Here is a 24,153-nt window from a genome sequence, read left to right on the forward strand (position 1 = left end):
GTGAGGTTGTGTAGGTATACTGTCCTATATCTTTATAGAGTGTAATAGAATTGTATTAGGATCATGCCCAGAGGATGTCCTGTTGTACCGAAGGTACATTGTCCTGTGTCTGTATGTAGTTTAATAGAATTGTATTATAGTCTAGTGGCCATGGTGTGTACTGTTCTATGTGTACATAGAGTATAAATCTAGCAGTGCAGTATAATTATATTATCAGCATGTCAGTGGTCAGGTCATGTTGGGTAGGTCTACCTTTCCACTTTTTATGACATGTTGGTTACTGGTATTGTTTTGTGTGTGCAAAGGGTTTAATATAATTGTATAATCATGTCCAGTAGTAGTCATGACAGTTTGGATATGTATATAGTTCTATATGTGCATAGAGGGTAATAGGATTGTATTAGGATTATGCCCAGTGGTCATGATATGCTGTTGTGTAGGTGAACTGTTTTACATGTGCCTAGAGTATAACAGAACTCTATGGGTATTATGTCCCTTGATCATGACACGTTGGGTAAGTGTATTGTTCTATGTCTGTATAACTATAGTAGAATTTTATTATTATTATCATCATATGTAGTTACCAGCTGGTGTTGTGTAGGTAATGTTCTCTGTCTGTATATGGGGTAGATTACAGGTTTCTGGATATTTCTGCAGACAAGAATCTCCAAAATTCACAAAATGCATCTTCCCCACCCTCAAAGAAAATACATTACAAAGAAAATACATTACCACTTATGACTAAAAGGCAAACTGCAGGTTTATTATTACAGTGCATATATTGACTAATTTTCTTGATTCCAGCATGGCCTCACATTACTACACCTGGCTGCCTGGTCATCTGATCTGACGATGGTGCAGATGTTGATTAAGGCAGGAGCAAGTCAGAAAGCTACAAATGAGGTATGTATTCCTCCTATATATAGTGTATACAGTAGTATTTTCAATATAAGTAATAAAGCACAAGAAATCCTGAATGTATGGTTGATGTAAAACTATGAAATTCCATCCACTTACATTCCCATTACATTTTCCACACCGCCACTTCTAAATTTCCATATATATACACGCACAGTGGTCGAAATGAAAGTCTAGAAGTGGTTGTATGGAAGATGTAAGTGAATGAAATTTGATAGGTTTACAATGAAGGCAGTAGTAGAAGTGGCGGTATGACATACCATTGTATATATATATAATGTAAGTGACTGGAATGTGATAGTGTTACAATGAAGGCAGTAGTAGAAGTGGCGGTATGACATACCATTAGGGGTGGATCTAGAAAACTACTGTACCCGGGGCGATTTAGTGGGGGCGATTTATGCCCCGCCCCTTTCTAACATCTTAGGCTGCTGACGGCTGCACACTATGTGCAGGTCCGTCCAGCCGTGACAGGCCTGCACATAGTGTGCAGCCGTCGGCAGCAAGTGTCTGCTAGGGGGGGGCGATCGCCCCGATCGCCCCCCCCTGGATCCGCCACTGCATACCATTGTATATATATATAATGTAAGTGACTGGAATGTGATAGTGTTACAATGAAGGCAGTAGTAGAAGTGGTGGTATGACATACCACTGTATACACCCCCACTTCCACCACTGTATATATATATATATATAATGTAAGTGACTGGAATGTGATAGTGTTACAATGAAGGCAGTAGTAGAAGTGGTGGTATTACATACCACTGTTTACCAGTCCACGTCCACCAATGTGTGTGTATATATTATTTTTCTAATGATGTATGCTTGAATGCAGATAAACAAAATGAAGCTTTCGGAGAAATGAACACCTTCCATCAGGGCTGAACTAGCGAGCTGTGGGGGGCCCACAGCTCGCTAGTTCCCCATGCAGCTGGCCCCATTATCTCCATGGGCCCTACTCCTGCTGCACCAATTGTAGTTCCACCACTGCCTTCCATGCAGTCAAACATGTAGGATATTTACTGATGTTTTGGGGTTCCTGTGCGGCATCTGGCACTGGGTGTCTTAAACGTGTGCATGACATCGAACGTGTACATGGCATCACGAAATCTGGAGGTCATCAGACCATTTTGGTTGAATGTTGAGCCCAGTGTCAGAAAGTTGGGTCTCCATTGAAGGCGATGGGACTTCCAGTAGAAGAATGACCCCAAACACACTACAAATATCCCCCAGAAATGGTTTAAGACAAGACACTGGACTGTTCTGTAGTGACCAGCAGGGCCTGATTAAGGGCCACAGCCACCCTGGCTTAATACACTGGTTGCCGCCTCCCACCATCAATGTGTGTGCAAGTAAATATATATATATATATATATATATATATATTATATATATCAAAATTGTAAAATATTAATTAGTACATAAAACACACTTCATTCTGCACTTCATCTCTTACCTGATCTTGCAGTGTAGTCTACCTGATGTTCTCTCTTGCTTGTTCTTGGAGCGTTGTTGTCAGTTGACTTCTGGAAGATTGGAGTCCTGTATTTAAAATGTGCAAAAATTGTATTATAGAGCAAAATTTTAACAAACCCTGAATAATTCAAACACAACATTCCATTATGACCATATAGAACAAGCCTCTATTACAGACATAGTCAATAAAATATATGAAAATTATTTACAATCATATACTAACATCTACCAGCCCTGACTGTATAGTATTTAGCATTCTAGTCACTGCCACACAATACAGAGATCATGCCCCCCGCAAGCTATTTCATCAGCTCCCCCCACCAGCCACTACACCCCCCCAGCCATTTTTATCAACCCCCACCAGAAGGTTTATGACCCCCACCATCCATTTCAACAACCACTCAACCACTTATTTGCTCACCCCCACAGTCAATTCATTAACCCTCCCTAGCAAATTCATCACTCCCCATAGTCAATTCATTATCCCCCCCATCCAATTCATTAACCCCCCCCAGTCAATTCATTAACCCTTCCCCCATAGTCAATTCATTAACCCCCCCAGTCAATTCATTAACCCTTCCCCCATAGTCAATTCATTAACCCCCTTCCTCCCAACCATCAAGCAGTTTCCATTTTTATTATGGATTATATGAGGACGGGACAGTCCCAATCTTAGGGCTCTGTCCCAAAATCCCGATCAGGGCAGCTTTCTCCTGAACTGTGGAATATTAGGGAGGTATTGCATGTTGTATGCTGCTTTGCCATGCAGAGGGGCAGTGAAATTGGCGCGGTGCATACAGCAATGAAGGTTTTAGAAGTGGAGGAGAGAACGGGCAGCCTAGCACTTCAAAAGCGCTATGGATGCCCCCGGATTGTGACCACGTCTCTTCATGATGTGCTCATGCCCCTTCGTACCGTAGCCACACCTCCATCATGCAGTGACCACGCCCCCATCCAGAGGCCGCCTAGGGGAGGTATGTTGTAAGAATAGAGAATCTACAAATTTGCCACCTTCTTTTCTCCACCAATTACAACTCCTATATTTGCTTGCCAGACAATTACTGGTGCAGGGTTGTCTATGAATTACCAAAGAACCAGGGCCTCATGTCTCAGTAATTTCATTAGTTTCTGGGAGATTAATAGGTTGCTTTCCTGTGAATATGGGCTCAAGGCAGTTGGTAGACTGTAACTGTTTGTCTTGTTAGTGCAGCGCTTTAAAATTAAATAAGTTCCATTGATTTGATAATAGTTTCTAATAAATTATTGTCAGTAGCTTTTTTTCATTAGAATCTCAAGAAAATGGCAACCACAATAAAAAAAAAAATATCAAAAATTACAAATTATTTAAGTTTCATAATAATAAATATAGAGATTGGAAACATTCTGACTCTGAGGATTCAACGATAAAATAACCAAGAATAGAGGTGCTTAGTGAGACGTTATATCAGCTACACCCACAACCAGCGAGGTTTACTGCTTGTCATCATGAGAGATAATTATACTTTGGAGGGGGAATGTTTAATATATGGAATGAAACAAGATTATGTTTTGCAGGATGGAATGAATATTCTTCATTTCGCTGCCCAGAATGACAAGAATGATATTGTGCATTATCTCCTAACCGAACTTCAGCTGGCAGATTTAAACATCAAGGATAAGGTACATTTCCTTCTCAAATTATAACATATTTCTGCTTTCCACATATGTGAGAAGTTAATATCAATATTGGTTTGTGTCCTGATATTGAGTACTAAAAACAGTGAGAATATATAAATGGACGTTATCATATCACATCATGTACAGAATCTGGACTACAGATAACAGGTCGAATTACAATAAAGCATTAATAGCAAGTCTTGAACCACACATTTATATAGAATGGTATTCAGTTCAGTCCCAGTCATTAGAACAAGGCCCCATTTGAGTGCTAGGCAGGCCCGGCGCTCCCATTAGGCAAGGTTAGGCAGTTGCCTAGGGCGCCGGGCTCTGCAGGGCGCCTCAAAATTAAAAAACTGATTTTTATATTGTGCCTAGGGCGCCGAGGACCCTAGCACCGGCCCTGGTGCTAGGAGAAAACACTTGTGGGAAACTTACAGTCAATACTGTACTCACTGGGTTTTAGAACATCAGCCAGAACTGACACAGAATCCCACTTTGTGCCGACTGTTTCATCTGCGTTGGAGCTCGTCACTCTGTGTTTTTCTGCTCAGCATGTGAGACAGCCTAACTGAGGCAGTTAAATAGGTTGAGGAGAGCTGTGAGCTGCTGACTAAACATGCAAATAAGTCATTCTTATTCCTGAGAAGAGACACCTGGGAATTGGATTAGTACGGCAGTATGGTAGTAAGTACCACTGGTACTGTACCAGTGCATACACACAGACTGCTTATATTTTGCCATATTTTTGTTTCTGGAGGAAAGACCTCGGTTTTTAATGTCAGGGAAGCACTATTAGTGTCAGGAAATGTAATGGAACTTTGGGACTCTATGGGGGGTATTCAATTGACCACCATTTTTTTTACCCGCTGCGTTATAAATAATAATAATAATCACACACTGGTTTTTAACTCCTATAGCGAACGTTTTTTAGGTAACGCCGCGTGAAAACTCGTGCAATTCAAAAAGAGGGAACGCTACCCCCTGCGCGTTAATCATTGTGTTTGCCAGTTTTTAGGGGAGTGAAGGGGAGTTTTAACACGTCATGAATAACACAAAAAAAAGGATTTGCATACACTAGATTGCATTACACATTGATAATATCTACATTACAGTACTTTCTTTAGCATATTTCTTTATTTAACTATTTTTTACTATAGAATCATTTATACCATGTCAAAACACATTAGTACATACCATATTTGTACCAAAAACATATATAAATATATTTAATTAATGTTTTTTATTTATTTATTTTTTTGGGGGGTTTTTCCATTATTTTTTCATAAGAAAATCAACTTTTACATGTTGTCGGCATTACTGATAAACATAGTTTTTCTTTTTTTTTCATTATTACATGATTTCAAATAGTTTTCTTATTTTTTTTATTTTTATCATACCCCAAAGAGGCGCGAGATAAAGCAGCATATTGGCCTGTTTAATGCACCGCGTTAAAAAACAATTGAATAGCTTTTAACGCAGCTGCCTCTCGCACACCCTATACTTTCAATAGACCTTCTACTGGAGCGCGAGAGGACCGTTTCATGAAGAAAAACAGAAGGAGTTGAATCGCTCGAAAATTATAAAAAACAGCGTTAAAATGACTTAACGTGGTCTTAAAAAAAAAAAACTTGCAGTCAATTGAATACCCCACCATGCTATCCTCCTGATATAACACTACCCACAATAGAGGTGCAGAGTCTAAAGTAGTGTAGGTCTTCTCCAGGAGCCCTGCAAGGAGGTTGGTCTTTGCTGCTAACACTACACAGGTCGCAGCCCTTTCATCAGGATCTAGGTAAGAATGTCAGGTAGTGCAGTAACCAATGTCAGGAGCAGATGCTAGAGTTGATAACGAAAGCAGAAACAGGAACATATACCAGGAGCAAGACTTGAGCAGATACTGGGAATACCAGAACTAATACTAGGAATGCTGGAATAGATATCAGGAACGCTGGTACCTATACTAAGAATAATACCAGAGAAAATACCAGGAATGCTGGAACAGATACCAGGAATCATGCTGGAGCAGAGCAGATACCAGAAATACTTGGAACAGATACCAGGAACAATGCTGGAAGAGATACTGGGAATACTTGAACAGATATCAGGAATGCTAGAGAAGATATTAAAATCCTGGTCTAAGAGGCTGGGACATGCATAGACTCAAAGATCTGGCACCATCTTGCCATAGAACTGTGTTTGAATACCCCGGGAATGTGGGAGCAGAGAGCTGGCCGAGATAGCGGTCATGTGACCTCATTCTCACAAGAGAGAAGTGCTAGAGATTAGAGGACACCCCGGTAAGTACAGTGGAGAGTCTGGTATCTGACACTAATTCAATTCTCGGCGAAAACCGTGAAAATCTCGCGGTCTGCACACGATTACCGTTATTACCGTTATATGCCACTTACTTTATACATTCCATTCTTATACTACTTCATTTTCTTCTTAAAGCAAACATCCAACAAGCACTTTGTCTGTAAGTTTTGTAACTGCATTCATGCAGGCCTGGGTTTATGGAAAATCGTGCAGCGGAAGCAATATCACTTTATACATCATTGTTTTTATTTTGTATATTATTAAACAAATATTTAAATATTAAAATATTTTTTTTATTTGTTTTATTGAAGTGTGAGACGTGTGCTCTAATCACTCAGTACAGGGCAATGCAGTGACTGTGCTAAGGGGTGGGGTACTTGGGTATTTGGACCCTTCCTTGTACCTCCCCAACCCCCAGCCATAAGGGCCCAAAGAGTGATAAGGTACTTCTGATCTCCATTAGCCCAAGCTAGGGGGGACCCCTTTACATATCTTACCCACAGAGACATAAGTCTCCTTAGGGGACAATGGTCTTCACGCCAACCTCTGCCTCAAGGTTCAGATGGGCCCCTTTTCCTGAAGCTCACCTCGGGAACTAAATCTTCAGCTCCCCCCCAGGATGAGTGAGCCTCTCATGACTTGGGGAGAGGGCTAACCATAAGGTCACACCTAAAGCCCTCAGAAATAAAAAAAAGTAACACAAAAAATGTGAAAAGGTGTGGGTGCAAAAATAATTTGAATAAATAGTGCCATGTAGGCCCCAGCATTTCGACGGGGTGTATAAAAAATGTTCTTGCCCTGGATAGAATGCTAGGGCACAGGAAAGGTGGTACCACTGAAATAAAAAGCTTTATGCTCTGTGGCTTACTCTGTGCACATAGTGGTATCCCAACAACAGTGCATTTTCAGGCACCATCGGCTAGTGCAGCACCAGGAGCACATGGCACCTCAGGCATCAAGTGACCGGCGTCTTGGCCAGAGGACCAGGTGACAGCCAATCGCCTACAGAGGGCACCTTTAAGCCCCACTGCGTACTTGGGCATCTACACCTGATTTTTGCCAATAGGCTGAGGAGTGGTCATTCATGGTCTTAATTTTAGCACAATAACTTCCATGTATCTGTTTTAAACACATGACATACAGTTCGAACAAATAGGAGGTAAAATGACGGGGTAGAGAGGTCATGGTGCTGTGCAAACAAGTGACCTACGCTGGCAAAACATGTAAATCTGGGTCGGCGTACTTGCAATATTTGGTAAATAGTAAATCCTTTATAATCAAGTTGGTCAATTAGAGAATTGTAATAAATCTGTAATATAAAAATAGACTGGTTATTGAATCATCTAATAATTGTCAAAACACTGGTTCAGTAATTCTTACATTTGTGTAAACTACTATATATGAAGTAAGTTGGAGAATCACAGCTTTATGTAAGTACACTGTTGTACGACCACTTCTGGTAAGGCAGAACTCTTACAGCATGTTTGTATTTTGGAATACAAATAAATAAATATATATATATATATATATATATATATATATATATATATATATATAAAATGTATGTATGTATGTAGACTATGGGTTGACAGTAAGTCATAACTGCTCTCTAGGAAGTTTATATGTTGCAGATCCAGTTTTAAAGGAGGAAAAGTCCAATCTATGTGTGTTGTGGGTTTTCTTACTATAATGAGCAGTGTATGATATTCTCTTTGACCTAGGAAAGGGAGCTTACAACCCTATGTATTATGTGTAGGATTTGGATTATATTAAGAAGGCCTCCCTTCTTGTAAACACAAAACAATACATTTCTATATTGAGAATTAGAAGTGCTCATTGTAAATAGAATATCAATATTTATTCTGTAAAGGTGGATCCATCTTATTCCTGACATAGCTGTCAATAGCAATGACCAAGTGACCTAGAAAACTACTTGTGCTTTGTACTCCAGATAATCCGCGTGAGAGACTAGTAAACGGTAGACAAATGACCGTATTCTAAAGGTGTGTATGTATTCAGGTGATCGTGGGTGACAAAGCTGTGGCTGCAGTAGTGGGCGCTGCATAATTTGGGGAATATTATATTTATGGAATATAGTTCTGCATCTTTTTACATGATGTTTTAATGATACAAAATTGTATGTGCGGCTTGCTGAACATAGGTGAATAAAGCCAACGGTGCCAGTTATATTGTTGCATTAAATAGACCTTAACTATTCCTGCATCAGTGATGGATTAACAACATGTTACTAGAAATGAAATTGCACTAAAATTTTATAAAATAAGTAATCACTGGGATAAAGTCATCTCTGGTTATTTGGGCAGCTGTTATCTGTTTCATTTACTTTTTAAGCCCTAATAAGTGGAGCTGCTATTGTAATATCTATAGCTGAAACCAGGTATCTCAACAACACCATTAAAAGAGACCTAGCTGTGTTGTAGAGACAAAGGGCCTTATGTAGTGTTAGATACAAATCCAGCTCAATGGTACAAATGGATCATGTAAAATGTGCAAATGTAGCACACCAATACTGGGCAGCATTACTACACTATGACTTAGAGACTACTCTCCCGCAGCATCCAGGAGACTCAGGAATAGGGAATCTTCCCGAATCCCCAGGAGAGTAGACTACACTCCCAGATCCTGCCTCTCCTCTTGTAAATCGGGCAGGCCGCAACCTTTATGGTGCAATTTTCAGCAACCTGGCCCCTTCCCCGCTACACGATGAAGCAGTTGTGTCATTGCACAGCAGGGGACAGTGCTGGGATGATGCAAATTGCATCGTCACAAACCCCACACGTGCCCTTTGGACCTCATGGAAAGTAGCCGAGAGTGATTGCTCCAGAAAGTAGCCAAGAGTGATTGTTCCAGAAAGTAGCCAAGAGTGATTGTTCCAGAAAGTAGCCAAGAGTGATTGTTCCAGAAAGTAGCCAAGAGTCATTGCTCCAGAAAGTAGCCAAGAGTCATTGCTCCAGAAAGTAGCCAAGAGTCATTGCTCCAGAAAGTAGCCAAGAGTGATTGCTCCAGAAAGTAGACAAGAGTGATTTAGAGTTGAGCTAGGACACGTTCCCTCCCTCCCAACTCTAAATCTGCAGTGCAACATGATTTTACCGCGGCGCAAAAATTACACCTTCTATCCTGATTTACACCTAACTCTAAATGAAAAACACAATAGTCATCTATGATTTATTTTAATAATATAATCTGTAGGACAAAAAAAAATAAAACACTTCCATAATATTATGTCTCAAAGACAACTTTAAATATTCAGGACAAGGTCCCCCCTATCTTCTCCTTCCAATGGTAGAATTTAGGGTTGGAAAATATAATCTCTTCACCCTATACAGAAGCATTGACCACAGTTTAGTCCTAATTTATCTAATATATATAAGCCTAGCGGCGTGTGTTAGTGTGTGTGGGGAAAAGGTGTGGGGAAAAACCCACCTTTTCCTTAAAGCCTTCCAGTCTCATGCCTAAACTCCCACCGGTCGGCTACCTCTCTTACTCATCCCTTCTTCCCTTCTCCCCCTTCCTCGACTCCGTCTCCGTTTCTCCTGTCTCTCCATCTCATCCATGTGTCTGTCTGTCTTCCCCTCCCTTTAGATTGTTCGCTCCTTTGAGCAGGGCTCTCCTACCTTCTGTTTCCATCACTTTTAACTGCGCTCTCCAGCTACTCAGCTCACCTCCTCTCAGTCCCTCTGCCCTCTGTCTCCTCTCGCTTCTCTCCGCTCCCCTCAGTGACTCTCAACCTGTCATCCGTGCCCACCCTCTTGGGCCATAGTTACCTGCCTGTATCACTTTTCCCCTCCCTCCCTCTCTTTCATGCTGTGCCTGAGCCCCCAGAGTTATAGTGCTTACTGTTACTTGTACTGTGCTATTTCACCTTGTACTGTGCCATTGTTTGTCCTTGTACGGCGCTACGGATACTTTGTGGCGCCCTATAAATAAAAATTAATAATAATAATAATAAAATACGTTAAAAAAAATATTATAAATATTTATAATTAACTTTCATTTATAAAGCATCAACATATTTCTATTTTTGCTGTCACTGCTATGATCATAATGTGTTATTGTTTTGCATTAAAAACGATGGCTTTGCAGCAATATATGTATGGAATAAACAGGTGTTACTGCCTGTCACAACCTGCTATTAAATCACAAACTCCTACCTGACACAATGCTACTAAAATATAAAGATAAGAAAATGAAACTTTACATTGTACCATGGACCAGTCAGATTAATATTAATGGTAGTGACATTTTCAGGGCTGGGACATGTGCTGTAGTTGCTCCCACCTCTTACCTTATGTGGAGCAGGGGCGGAGCTAAATTTCCTCCTCTTCAGAGTGTGTTGCTGGTCTGTGAAATCAAATTTCAGCTCTGCAATTACAGCCCATTACCAACATGAAGGTGCATCCGCCACTCTAAGGGCTAGATTTACTAAGAATCGTGTTTGGTGGCGGTTTGAAACCGCCACTCATCGCCGGCGGTTTAGTGGTTCAAACCGCCGCATTTACTATAGGGCGACTTGAGGCTTCAATTTAAAATGACTGGCGATGTGTGGCGGATTGAAAAAGCTAAACCGCCGGCGGTTTTGTCCAAACCGCCGGCGGTTTGGATGAAACCGCCACAAAACCGCCACAAAACCGCCAGCCAAAAGACAGGACAGGACAGTTTTAATACCTGCTTCAGAATGGCTTGATAGCTTAAATATGCTGTTTGAACTATTTTGCCATTCAGAACATTAGAGAAAGTACCATTGATATTTAAATTATGTTGGCAATCATTATTTATTGATTAAGGGGCAAAATGAATAAAATATTATCTTATGAGGGAATAAAAAATTTTCATTATATAAAGGGGATAAAATTATTTAATTATTACATTATTTGGACAATATGTCATGACAAATTGTGCAACATAAATAATTATATCCACCATTAACAATCAGTTAATAATATTATATATTCACATTTTCTACAAAATATAATGCTATAACAGTGTCCCTTTAAAAAAAAAATATAAAAAAAAAATCTTTCATAAATTATTATTACATTTATTTTGTCCCTTTAGCAATAAATAATGATTTTCCAAATGATTAAAATATCAAAGGTGCTTTCTCTTAAGTTCTGATTGACCAAATATCTGAAACAGCAGCTGTTTGAACAATCTCGCTGCTCACAAGCAGCGCTTTCATTTTGGTCTATTGAATGGCGGTTTTCCGGCGGCTTTATAAACCCCCTAATAGTAAATCCGGCTGTTTGTATGTTGAACATTGTTGAAACCGTCACGGCGCTTTATACAGAGGCGGGTTTGAAAACATCATTTCTGGCCGTTTGGACAGCGGGTTTAGCCTTAGTAAATCCGGCGATGGCTAAACCGCCGCCAAACCCGCCGAAAGTCGGCGGGTTTACAAACACGCCTGTTAGTAAATCTAGCCCTAAAGGAGATAGATATGTTCAATACTTTTCTCAATCACAAATTATGTGTTTTATCTATTGCCATTTCAATTCATATATGGGTGCAGAGCAATATATTTTGTTTTATTGTAGATCTTAGGAAGATAATGAAATAGGGCTAAATTAATTGTAAGTTATCACAGTAAAATTGTTTAATATTGACTGTTTTCTTACAGCAATATATATCTTATAATTCATTAGCTATCTCAATATAGGTCTACAGCTAAACAAAATCACTCGTCCCTACAGTTTAATTTAATGAGTTTTGTAAATAAATATCAGGAGATTGTAACAATGCCAGCATTAAAAAATACACAGGATACACATTTCATAATTGAAATCTCATTCTAATGAATTGTTTAGTTTACTCATTCATTCGTTCATTTAAAACCAATGTTATTTATACTATATTATTACCCGGATTAGTATTGTTTTTATCAGGATTTGATTAATTAGGGAAACAAGCCCTGCCTTTTCTCCTTCTGTGGACTCTCATTTTAAGTTATACCTACCTTGTTGTTTTTTGACAATTTGTATTTCATTTGTTTAAATATAAATATCATAGTTTCTTAAATTAAAATGTTCCTAACAGTATTTCTCTATTCTATTATTGCAGAAAGGTAGAGAACCGTTTCACCTAGCTGCTGAGAATGGACATATTAATATGATCAACAATCTGATTTCTCTGGGACTATTCACAATGGAGGAAGACAAGGTATAGTTAACTCCAGGGGGTAAATGTATTAAAGTGCGATTTTCACAAATCGCTGATATTCGGCGACATTGCCGGCTAAATTTAAAGCGGAAATGTGATTAATCACATTGCCGCTTTAAATTTAGCCGGCAATGTTGCCGAATATCAGCGATTATATATTTACCCCCAGGACTCCTGCCTTTCCTTTTCATTCATACAAGTGTATTGTATATGTCATAGTGACAGGATAATGTGTACAGGACTCCTGACTTTCCCTTTCATTCACACAAGTGTATTGTATATGTCATGGTGACAGGATAATGTGTACAGGACTCCTGCCTTTCCCTTTCATTCATACAAGAGTATTGTATATGTCATGGTGACAGGATAATGTGTACAGGACTCCTGACTTTCCCTTTCATTCACACAAGTGTATTGTATATGTCATGGTGACAGGATAATGTGTACAGGACTCCTGCCTTTCCCTTTCATTCATACAAGTGTATTGTATATGTCATGGTGACAGGATAATGTGTACAGGACTCCTGCCTTTCCCTTTCATTCATACAAGTGTATTGTATATGTCATGGTGACAGGATAATGTGTACAGGACTCCTGACTTTCCCTTTCATTCATACAAGAGTATTGTATATGTCATGGTGACAGGATAATGTGTACAGGACTCCTGCCTTTCCCTTTCATTCATACAAGAGTATTGTATGTGTCATGGTGACAGGATAATGTGTACAGGACTCCTGCCTTTCCCTTTCATTCATACAAGTGTATTGTATATATCATGGTGACAGAATAATGTGTACAGGACTCCTGACTTTCCCTTTCATTCATACAAGTGTATTGTATGTGTCATGGTGACAGGATAATGTGTACAGGACTCCTGACTTTCTCTTTCATTCACACAAGTGTATTGTATGTGTCATGGTGACAGGATAATGTGTACAGGACTCCTGCCTTTCCCTTTCATTCATACAAGTGTATTGTATATGTCATGGTGACAGGATAATGTGTACAGGACTCCTGCCTTTCCCTTTCATTCATACAAGTGTATTGTATATGTTATGGTGACAGGATAATGTGTACAGGACTCCTGCCTTTCCCTTTCATTCATACAAGTGTATTGTATATGTCATGGTGACAGGATAATGTGTACAGGACTCCTGACTTTCCCTTTCATTCATACAAGAGTATTGTATATGTCATGGTGACAGGATAATGTGTACAGGACTCCTGCCTTTCCCTTTCATTCATACAAGAGTATTGTATATGTCATGGTGACAGGATAATGTGTACAGGACTCCTGACTTTCATTCATACAGGTGTATTGTATATGTCATGTTGACAGGATAATGTGTACAGGACTCCTGCCTTTCCCTTTCATTCATACAAGTGTATTGTATATATCATGGTGACAGAATAATGTGTACAGGACTCCTGCCTTTCCCTTTCATTCATACAAGAGTATTGTATATGTCATGGTGACAGGATAATGTGTACAGGACTCCTGCCTTTCCTTATTACAATGGCTGCCTTGGTAGTGTGCCAAAGTGATCACCTATATCACACTGCAAAATACCAATACATAGGTAAAATACATAAACATGTACACAACCATTGGCGCTATCTAATCATCAAGAGATATTAAACTTCTTACATTCAACACGTATTTAATATGTACAATATTTCATACAATCCATATAATCAAGACTCTTTTGATGTCTTTCCAATATTCGCTTATTAGTCACAGTCCATCCAAAAGGTAACATGTGGAAAAAAGGAATAAAGACAAATATAGTGTAGTATATTTACTCTCAGGTCTGTTCAGATCTTATGGAATAGTCAATCACCCAAAAATCAATACTTATTATTATTATTATTATTATTATTATTATTATTATCATTATTAATATTATTATTATTATTAATATTACAATTTACACTTTTACTAGAAATGTTCATTGCAACAAAGTGGTTTAAATCATTCTGCACAGGGTACCTAATTGTATGTACATTTTTAAAATAAATGTGTCCTGTCTCTATGCTTTTTCAGCAGACTAAAATAAACATCATCCAATAACACCAGTAGGACAAGTACCTCTGGTGCTACTCAGCGTAGATTATAATTTAAAATTATATCTTACTTACTTGGTTTTCCAATCAATAACTTTGAAAAAAAAAATCTTGCCTCAGATGTGAGACCACCTTTGTACTCAGTATGAAGAGTTAACCATACATTGGTTTTAAAATACTGTGTTCCATTATACTGTCCCTTTAAATATGTGTGACAGTGTATGCTCTGAGCTGTAGTTCTGCATCTCAAGGCTGCTTTTCTCTAGTCCGCATAGAGTGCATGTGTTTGATGAATGCTCTGTTGGGATCTCTTAATTTGCATCCTTTTTGTAGTAATTGTTGGTTATCTGCTGTGCCTATGATTCAATGTCCCTGCCTCTGGTATATTTTTATTTATTTGCATGTATAGGCTTTATGATGTATGAATACATTTTGATACATAGGCTAGTGTAATTCCTGGTGGATATACCAAAATCACTTTCAATATTTATGTTAGTGTATTGCAGATTGTAGGACTGAGAGTTGATAGACCCTAATAATCAGTAATGATTTGTGTTTATGTTGTACCATCACTTACAGGATGCTAACACAGCTCTACACCTGGCTGCTGCAAATGGCCACGATGCAGTCGTGAGGGCCCTGTTGGTTCGTTGGGAAGAAAAAGATACTCCAAATGTGGTACATGTCAGTCATCAGTAGCAAAAAAAAATAAATAGGATGCTTGTGCATAATTCTTAACAAGCAACTAAAAAACACATTATATATAGCTATACTAATCTAAGTATGCCCAACATGCTCTCTCTGAGTCCTTAGTTGCAGGTTGCTGTGTTGGGGGAAGGGGATTTTCTACCTTTTATTGCTCAGATGTAGTAGAATATGAGGGACTGAAAGACTGTCTTGTTCTGTAGAATTTCTGCTTGTGTATTCATTCACAGGGAACGTGCCAGTACCATAGAGCAAACTATCTGACATGCTTAGCTTTGTAGTTTAAGCTTATTGTCCTTTATCAGATATATTTTGGACAATATCCTAAAGCTGTAGAAATATGTCATTTATCAGAATGGCAGAACTGAACAATTTATTTTGCTTCTACATATATGAACGTATCAGTTTGCCTTTTTAAAGAGAAATGTGCCAGTATTATATGTTATATCATTATGTTCCAGTAGACTATAATTAGCCTTTATTTTTTTAATTCAGATTTTAGGTGAAATTTTTGCCATTTATTTAATTGATATCAGTATGCAAATAATAGACTGTCCTGATACTGACAAGCATACTTGCTGTATAAGGGTTTTCAGTATGTGCTTTTAATTAAGTCTAGATTCCATCCTTTAATAGATAGATTGCATTCTTTCTATAGCACTAAGGCCTTTATAATGTAGGCAAGTTAGCTATCATCACCAGAATGCATTAGCAAAATTAGAATTAGATTAGATGTTATTTTCTTGCATTTTTTGGGGATATTACTCCTTGCTCCACTATAATGACACAGCAAAATCAGTGCAATAAATGATTAGGTACATGCAGAGCTTGCAAATCCCCACATACGCATTGCAGAGATCCAAATATAATCTTCCTACCTATTCCCACAACGTTGGCATCTGGCAACAAAAAGGAAACACTAAATGCCTTGCTAATCACTGCTAGTGGAGGGGAGCCAATCTGCAATCGGTCTACTGACTTTCATAAAACCCCACCTGGAACAAAGTACTCACCTTTTGATATTGATATTGGGTGTACAAGGCCCACCAGTAAAGCCATATACAATATGAAATTGAAAATAATTACTTATTAATACTAATACTAATTACTAATTAGTACATTTCTAAATACACAGCTATGTTCTGTGATGTCATGAGGAAACTTTAATATCCAGATGGAGACTTATTAGTGTTATATGTACATTATATTTCTTACATTAAGTATATCTGACCGGAATGCTGTAAATAAATCACTTACTCGTAAATATATATACCCCTCCTGCATTTTCCTAGAACACATACGGTAGCCTTGAATATAAATCCATATTCACAAAAGTAGCAGACAGGAGGTTTTCACTCTGAAAGGTATTGTTGGTGTCGAACATTATCCTCACATATACTTACTACCCATGTTAATGTCACACTGGTAGAAATTATTTTTCAAAATTATCTCTCCATCGAATTTACCGTCACTCTTTTTAATTGAGGCTAAATATATTTAGGTTTCTTTTTAGCAAGAGTTGGTGGATTTCTGTTAAATAAGTTGTTCTGTTAAATTCAATCTGTATTAGCAACAATTAAATGTCTCATCTGCAGAGCCATCCATGAATCCTTTACCAAAATTAAGGAAGATCTTTTTATGTTATGTGACCTAATTGTTGGCGGGATCTTTTTCCCCCCCATCAGATTTTACCACAACAATAAACGTTCTTCAGTGAAATATGACTTATAAGGTCTTGCATGATTGGGATATAAGAATACAGACAGCAGCTGCCTCTAACACTGTATCTCCTTAAACTCCTCAACAGAAAGGGGCAACACCATTTTATCTGGCAGTTGAAGGAGGGTATGAATCATGTGCTGATCAGTTATTGCAAGATGGAAGCGATATCAACACTACAACCAATGTAGGTATTTTATTTTGCACATCAACTACAAAAATCTCTCACCGTTCATACTAGTAATGCTACATCAGCCGTGTAAAATACGCATGTGGGCAAACTGATTAAAGAATTGCATTGTGTAACTGGAGGAATCAGTATGTGTCCCATTAATATTATGAGTAGGTCTCCCCTCTACCAACTTCAGATCTGGTGCAAAAATCAAGTTCTTTTGCGGAGGGCTGGTGTCGGATCTCGCGATACTCGGAACCTTTAAATTCTCCGCTTGCCGCCGCCATCTTCACTCAGGCATTGATCAGGGAAGAGGGAGGGTGTGTTAGGTGGTCCTCTGTCCTGCTATTTCTCGTGCTGTGCTGTGCTGTGCTGCTGAGTCCAGTGGTGCTTCTGGCAGTGCTCTGTCCTGCTGAGTCCAGTGGTGCATAAGTCCAGTGCTCTGTCCTTGCTGAGTCCAGTGGTGCATCAGTCCAGTGCTCTGTCCTTGCTGAGTCCAGTGGTGCATCAGTCCAGTGCTCTGTCCTTGCTGAGTCCAGTGGTGCATCAGTCCAGTGCTCTGTCCTTGCTGAGTCCAGTGGTGCATCAGTCCAGTGCTCTATCCTTACTGAGTCCAGTGGTGCATCAGTCCAGTGCTGTGTCCTTGCTGAGTCCAGTGGTGCATCAGTCCAGTGCTCTGTCCTTGCTGAGTCCAGTGGTGCATCAGTCCAGTGCTCTGTCCTTGCTGAGTCCAGCGGTGCATTTTGTCCTGTGCTTTGTTCTGCAAAGTGCATATTTCTTTCAAAAGTATTAAAAATTCTTCCATAAAAAGAAAAAAAAGAAAAATTCTACCAAAATCCTTTTAAATTAATATAAAAAAAAAAAAGTCCTTGCTGAGTCCAGTGGTGCATCAGTCCAGTGCTCTGTCCTTGCTGAGTTCAGTGGTGCATCAGTCCAGTGCTCTGTCCTTGCTGAGTCCAGTGGTGCATCAGTCCAGTGCTCTGTCCAGCGGTGCTTTTGTCCTGTGCTTTGTTTTGCTAAGTGCATCTTTATTTTAAATAGTATTAAAAAATCTTCCAAAAAAATTATAATTCGACAAAAATCCTTTTTAAAAAAATATAAAAAAATATTCTAAAAAGTCTAAAAAAAATTATTGCAGTCCATTAACATTAATACTGCAATCTATTAAAAATTGTTTACTGTTCTTGCAGTATTTAAAAAATAGTACTGTAATACAACATGTGCTGCATATAATGGAGTACCAAAATTTGGGGGATAAAGTAGGGAAAGACCAAGACCCATTTCCTCCTAATGCTGAAGCTGCTGCCACTAGTCATGACATAGGCGATGAAATGCCATCAAGGTCGTCTGCCAAGGCCGATGCCCAATCTCCTTGTAGAGGGCATGTAAAATCCAAAAAGCAAAAGTTCACTACAATGAGTAAAAAAAGAAAATTGAAAACATCTGAGGAGAAACGTAAACTTGCCAATATGCCCTTTACGACACGGAGTGGCAAGGAACAGCTTAGGCCCTGGCCCGTGTTCAGCACTAGTGGTTCAGCTTCACCCAAGGATCTAAGCCCTCCTCCTCCCCCCCCCTCCAAAAAATTTAAAAGAGTTATGCTGTCAGCAACAACACAGCAAACAACTCTGCCTTCTAAACAGATGACATCACAAATCCCCAAGGCGAGTCCAAGGGTGTTGGTGGTTGCGAAGCCTGACCTTCCCATCACTGTATGGGAAGAGGTGACTCCATCCACCATTTGCAGCACACCCTCTGCATATGCTGGAAGGATGACCCACAGTGTTGCTCCAGATTTGGATAATCATGGTGTCAAGGAGGCTATTGATGTAGCTGGCGTTGTGGAGGAACTTGATGAGGAGGATGCTGATGTGGTTATTTTAAATGAGGCACCAGGGGGAAAAAAGTGGATGTCCATGGGATGAAAAAGCCCACCGTCATGCCTGGTCAGAAGACCAAGAAATGCACCTCTTCTGTCTGGAGTTATTTTTACCCCAATCCGGATAACAAATGTCTGGCCATATGTAGCTTATGTAAAGCTCAAAAGAGGAGGGGTAAGGATCTTGGCCACCTAGGGACATCCTCCCTTATACGTCACCTGAATAACCTTCATAGTTCAGTGGTTAGTTCAGGAACTGGGGCTAGGACCGTCATCAGTCCAGGGACACCTAAATCCCTTGGTCCTGTTGGATACACACCACCAACATCCTCCTCGTCAACTTCCTCCACGATCTCCATCAGATTAGTCCTGCAGGCCATGTCACCAGCCAGACTGAGTCCTCTTCAATACGGGATTCATCTGAGGAATCCTGCAGCGGTACGCCTACTACTGCCGCTGCTGCTGTTGCTGCTGGTAGTCGGTCATCTTCCCAGAGGGGAAGTCGCAAGAACGCTACGTCTTTCACCAAACAGTTGACCGTCCAACAATCGTTTGCCATGAGCACCAAGTACGACACTAGTCATCCTATGACAAAGCGGATAACTGCGTCAATAACAGCAATGTTGGTGTTAGACGTGCGTCCGGTGTCCACCATCAGTGGAGTGGGATTTAGACGGTTGATGGAGGTATTGTGTCCCCGGTACCAAATCCCGTCGAGATTCCACTTCACTAGGCAGGCGATACCAAAGATGTACAGAGAAGTAAGAACAAGTGTCCTCAGTGCTCTGAAAAATGCGCTTGTACCCACTGTCCACTTAACCACGGACATGTGGACAAGTGGTTCAGGGCAAACTAAGGACTATATGACTGTGACAGCCCACTGGGTAGATGCATCGCCTTCCGCAGCAACAGCAACAGCTGCATCAGTAGCAGCATCTCCACAACGGCTGCTCGTGCCAAGGCAGGCAACGTTGTGTATCACAGGTTTTAGTAAGAGGCACAACGCTGACAGCCTCTTAGAAAAACTGAGGGAAATAATCTCGGAGTGGCTTACCCCACTTAGACTCTCCAGGGAATTTGTGGTGTCAGACAACGCCAGTAACATTGTGCGGGCATTACATATGGGCAATTTCCAGCACGTCCCATGTTTTGCCCACACCGTTAATTTGGTGGTGCAGCATTACCTCAAGAGTGACAGGGGTGTGCAGGAGATGCTTGCGGTGGCCCGCAAAATTGCTGGACACTTTCGGCATTCTGCCAGTGCCTACCGCAGACTCGAGCAACATCAAAAAAGTCTGAACCTGCCCTGCTATCAGGGCAAGAGGTTGTGACGCACTGGAACTCCACTCTCTATATGCTGCAGAGGATGGAGGAGCAGCAAAAGGCCATTCAAGCCTACACAGCCACCTACGACATAGGAAAAGGAGTGGGGATGCGCCTGAGTCAAGCACATTGGAGACTGATTTCCGTGTTGTGCAAGGTTCTGCAGCCATTTTCAACTTGCCACACGAGAAGCTTGAGTCAGGTAATTCCCCTGATCAGGCTGTTGCAGAAGCAGCTGGAGAAAGTGAGGGAGGAGCTGGTAAACCATTGCGATTCCACCAAGCATGTAGCTCTTGTGGATGAAGCCCTTCGTACGCTTTGCCAGGATCCAAGGGTGGTCACTCTTTTAAAGTCAGAGGAATACATTCTGGCCACCGTGTTTGATCCTCGGTGTAAAGCGTATGTTGTGTCTCTGTTTCCGGCGGACACAAGTCTACATAGGTGCAAAGACCTGCTGGTCAGGAAATTGTCCTCTGAAGAGGACCGTGACATGCCAACAGCTCCACCTTCATATTCTTCCACACCTGTGGCTGCGAGGAAAAAACTCAGTTTTCCTAAAAGACCCGCTAGCGGGGATGCAGACAACATCTGGTCCGGACTGAAGGACCTGCCAACCATTGCAGACATGTCTAGTGTCGCTGCATTGGATGCTGTCACAATAGAAAAAATCGTGGAGGATTATTTTTCTGACACCATCCAAATAGACATGTCAGACAGTCCATATTGTTACTGGCAGGAAAAAAAGGCAGTTTGGAAGCTCCTGTACAAACTGGCTCTATTTTACCTGAGTTGTCTCCCCTCCAGTGTGTACTCGGAAAGAGTTTTTAGTGCAGCGGGGAACCTGGTCAGTGAGCGGCGAAGGAGGTTGCTTCCGCAGAACGTTGAAAAAATGATGTTCATTAAAATGAATTATCAATTCCTCAATCAAGTACAGCACTGCCCTCCAGATAGTACAGAGGGACCTGTGGTTGTGGAGTCCAGCGGGGACGAATTGATAATGTGTGAGGAGGAGGAAGTACACACTGAAGGGGGAGAGGAATCAGAGGATGAGGATGAGGACGACATCTTGCCTCAGTAAAGCCTGTTTAGTTTGTACAGGGAGAGATGAATAGCTTATTTGGTGTGGGGGCCCAAACAAACCAATCATTTCAGCCACAGTTGTTTGGTAGGCCCTGTCGCTGAAATGATTGGTTTGTTAAAGTGTGCATGTCCTATTTCAACAACATAAGGGTGGGTGGGAGGGCCCAAGGACAATTCCATCTTGCACCTTTTTTTTTCTTTCCCAGCTCGTTTTGTGGGGGCCCAAACAAACCAATCATTTCAGACACAGTTTGGTAGGCCCTTTTGCTGAAATGATTGGTTTGTTAAAGTGCGCATGTCCTATTTCAACAACATCAGGGTGGGTGGGAGGGCGCCAAGGACAATTTCATCTTGCAACTCTTTTTTTGGCATTATGTGACCGTTTAACAGTCGTTTGCCATGAGCACAAAGTAAAACAAAATTAAAACAAATTAAACAAATTAAACCAAAAGTATAATATAACTTATAAACACTACACTTGAAAGCTTGAGCCTTTAAATGAAAAAGTCACTCTTCATTGCACGAAGATTTGCAACAGGGACAGTTTTTTTGTTCCCAAAGTCAACAAATAACACTTCGACTCTGTCTGTCTTTAACATACTTGATGGGATCTCAATGATGAATGGTCTGTACCATGGTTGGAGGAGGTATTGTGGCCCGGGTACCAAATTGGGTACCGGGGCCACTCCACTACGCAGTCCAGATAGAGGCGTATCAGATATTAAAAAACGTTGACTGTTGCTGCCAAATCCAAAATTAATCAAAATGACCTGTCATCGTCTAAAACAAGAGGTATTGACACGCTCGAACTACACCCTGTATATGCTGCAGAGGATGTAGGAGCAGGCAGCTGTGCAGTGGAATTGAGACCATTAGAAGGCGGAGGTATTGTGGCCCCGGTACCAAATTGGGTACCGGGCCCACTCCACTTCGCAGTCCAGAAAGCTACCTCGGTGCAACGTTTTGGACTAAAAACAATATTGTGAGGTGTGAGGTGTTCAAAATAGACTGGAAATGATTGTTATTGAATGTTATTGAGGTTAATAATAGCGTAGGAGTGAAAAACAAACAAAAAACTAGATTTTAGCACTTTTTATGCTTTTTTAAAAATAAATCAGAACCCAAAACCCTAAATCAGAACCAAAACCTTTCGTCAGGTGTTTTGGCAAAACAAATCAGAACCCAAAACCTCAAGCTAATCAGAACCCAAAACCCAAAACACTAAAAGTGCCCGGTGCACACCGTTAATTTTATTATCAAACAAGATCATAACTGAAGAAATATTGCCACTTTTTACTTTTAAAAAAGCAAGGAATATAAACAACTCCCTTGCTCCTATTTTTTTTATTTTTAATGAAGAATATATTTAAGAGTTAATCCACATTAGAGTAATAAAGTAATTTGTCAAATTAACCTATTATAGGAGTGGTAAGACACATTTTATGTGTAATTTCATACAGAACTAGATTTCTAATTTTAAATGTGGTGTGACAGAGAGAGAATTTAAAATTAAAATATTTATTAATTTAAAAAACAAATATATAATTTATCTGTTACAATGTAAATTCAGCATGCAGTATGTGGGACAGACAATAAGCAAATTAAAATGCAGACTCCTTGAACATGAAATATTGAAACACATAGGGGTATATTTACTAAACTGCGGGTTTAAAAAAGTGGAGATGTTGCCTATAGATCAGAGTCTAGTTATCATTTATTTAGTACATTCTACAAAATGACAGCTAGAATCTGATTGGTTGCTATAGGCAACATCTCCACTTTTTCAAACCTGCTCTTTAGTAAATGTACCCCTAGTGTATCCAGTCCTTTTCCTCGAGACACAGGAACAATCCCCACAACTTCAGATTAACAGGGGTAGAAAGTATTAGACAGCTACAGGAGAAGGCAGATGAAAAACCAAACTTTATCCAGAGGGCCTCGGTGAGGCTGTAGACCTAAATGATTTGTAGCATATTATGGTTTTATTTCTCCTTGATACATATTTTGGTTCATTTAGTTTTTAGACCATTTTGTAGTTTTGCAGATTGCACTTATTTTTGTATTTAAATGTCTTCATTTTTACTAAACAATAAAGATTGTACTTATTTCTAACTGTGTATTTCCATGCCTAATTATAAAGACGATATTTTATTAGTTTTTGATATTTGTCTGTGATAATGTAGACTCTACTTATCATGAGTAATATGGATATATTTACTTAGAAATTAAGTAGGTACCTGAATAGTAGATGTGCATATTACTGGATTAATTTAAATTATAGAATTTACTTGTCGAATATTAATGGTTACCCAATTAGGGATCTATTTTTGGTCAATGAATGTTGTGTATTCATCACTTGATTTTATTGATTAATATTATTATTATATCTATAGTTGTTTTTTGAGATTTATTATTATTTAGTATTTCTTAAATATTATAAATAAAGATTACAAATAAATAAATTGTGATCTTATGCTACATGTCACTCCTGCTACTAGGACATCAGGTGTATTAAGGGTTAGTTATTAGTTGACTAACTGTGGCATGTTCCTATTGGTCACAATAAATTTAAGTGTGTCCTCTAGTAATAGTTACTATACACTTCTGAGAAAACCACACAAGCTGTGGTGGAACACGTGGTTGTTTGAGACAAAGTGCCAGAGAG

The 24,153-nt window shown here is 39.7% G+C and overlaps 1 protein-coding gene across 1 annotated transcript in view; it reads left to right on the forward strand.

The window, feature by feature from the left end:
• The window catches only part of ANKDD1B (ankyrin repeat and death domain containing 1B), a 62,001-nt gene that overhangs the window by 20,459 nt on the left and 17,389 nt on the right, over positions 1 to 24,153 (forward strand). The window contains exons 4-8 of the mRNA XM_075193406.1: positions 805 to 903; positions 3,949 to 4,053; positions 12,448 to 12,546; positions 15,190 to 15,288; positions 17,123 to 17,221. Of these exons, the coding sequence (XP_075049507.1) occupies positions 805 to 903; positions 3,949 to 4,053; positions 12,448 to 12,546; positions 15,190 to 15,288; positions 17,123 to 17,221 (501 nt within the window). The remainder of the gene's footprint in view (positions 1 to 804; positions 904 to 3,948; positions 4,054 to 12,447; positions 12,547 to 15,189; positions 15,289 to 17,122; positions 17,222 to 24,153) is intronic.

The sequence above is a fragment of the Mixophyes fleayi genome, chromosome 1 (assembly GCF_038048845.1).
Source record: "Mixophyes fleayi isolate aMixFle1 chromosome 1, aMixFle1.hap1, whole genome shotgun sequence".
Lineage (NCBI taxonomy): Eukaryota > Metazoa > Chordata > Amphibia > Anura > Limnodynastidae > Mixophyes > Mixophyes fleayi.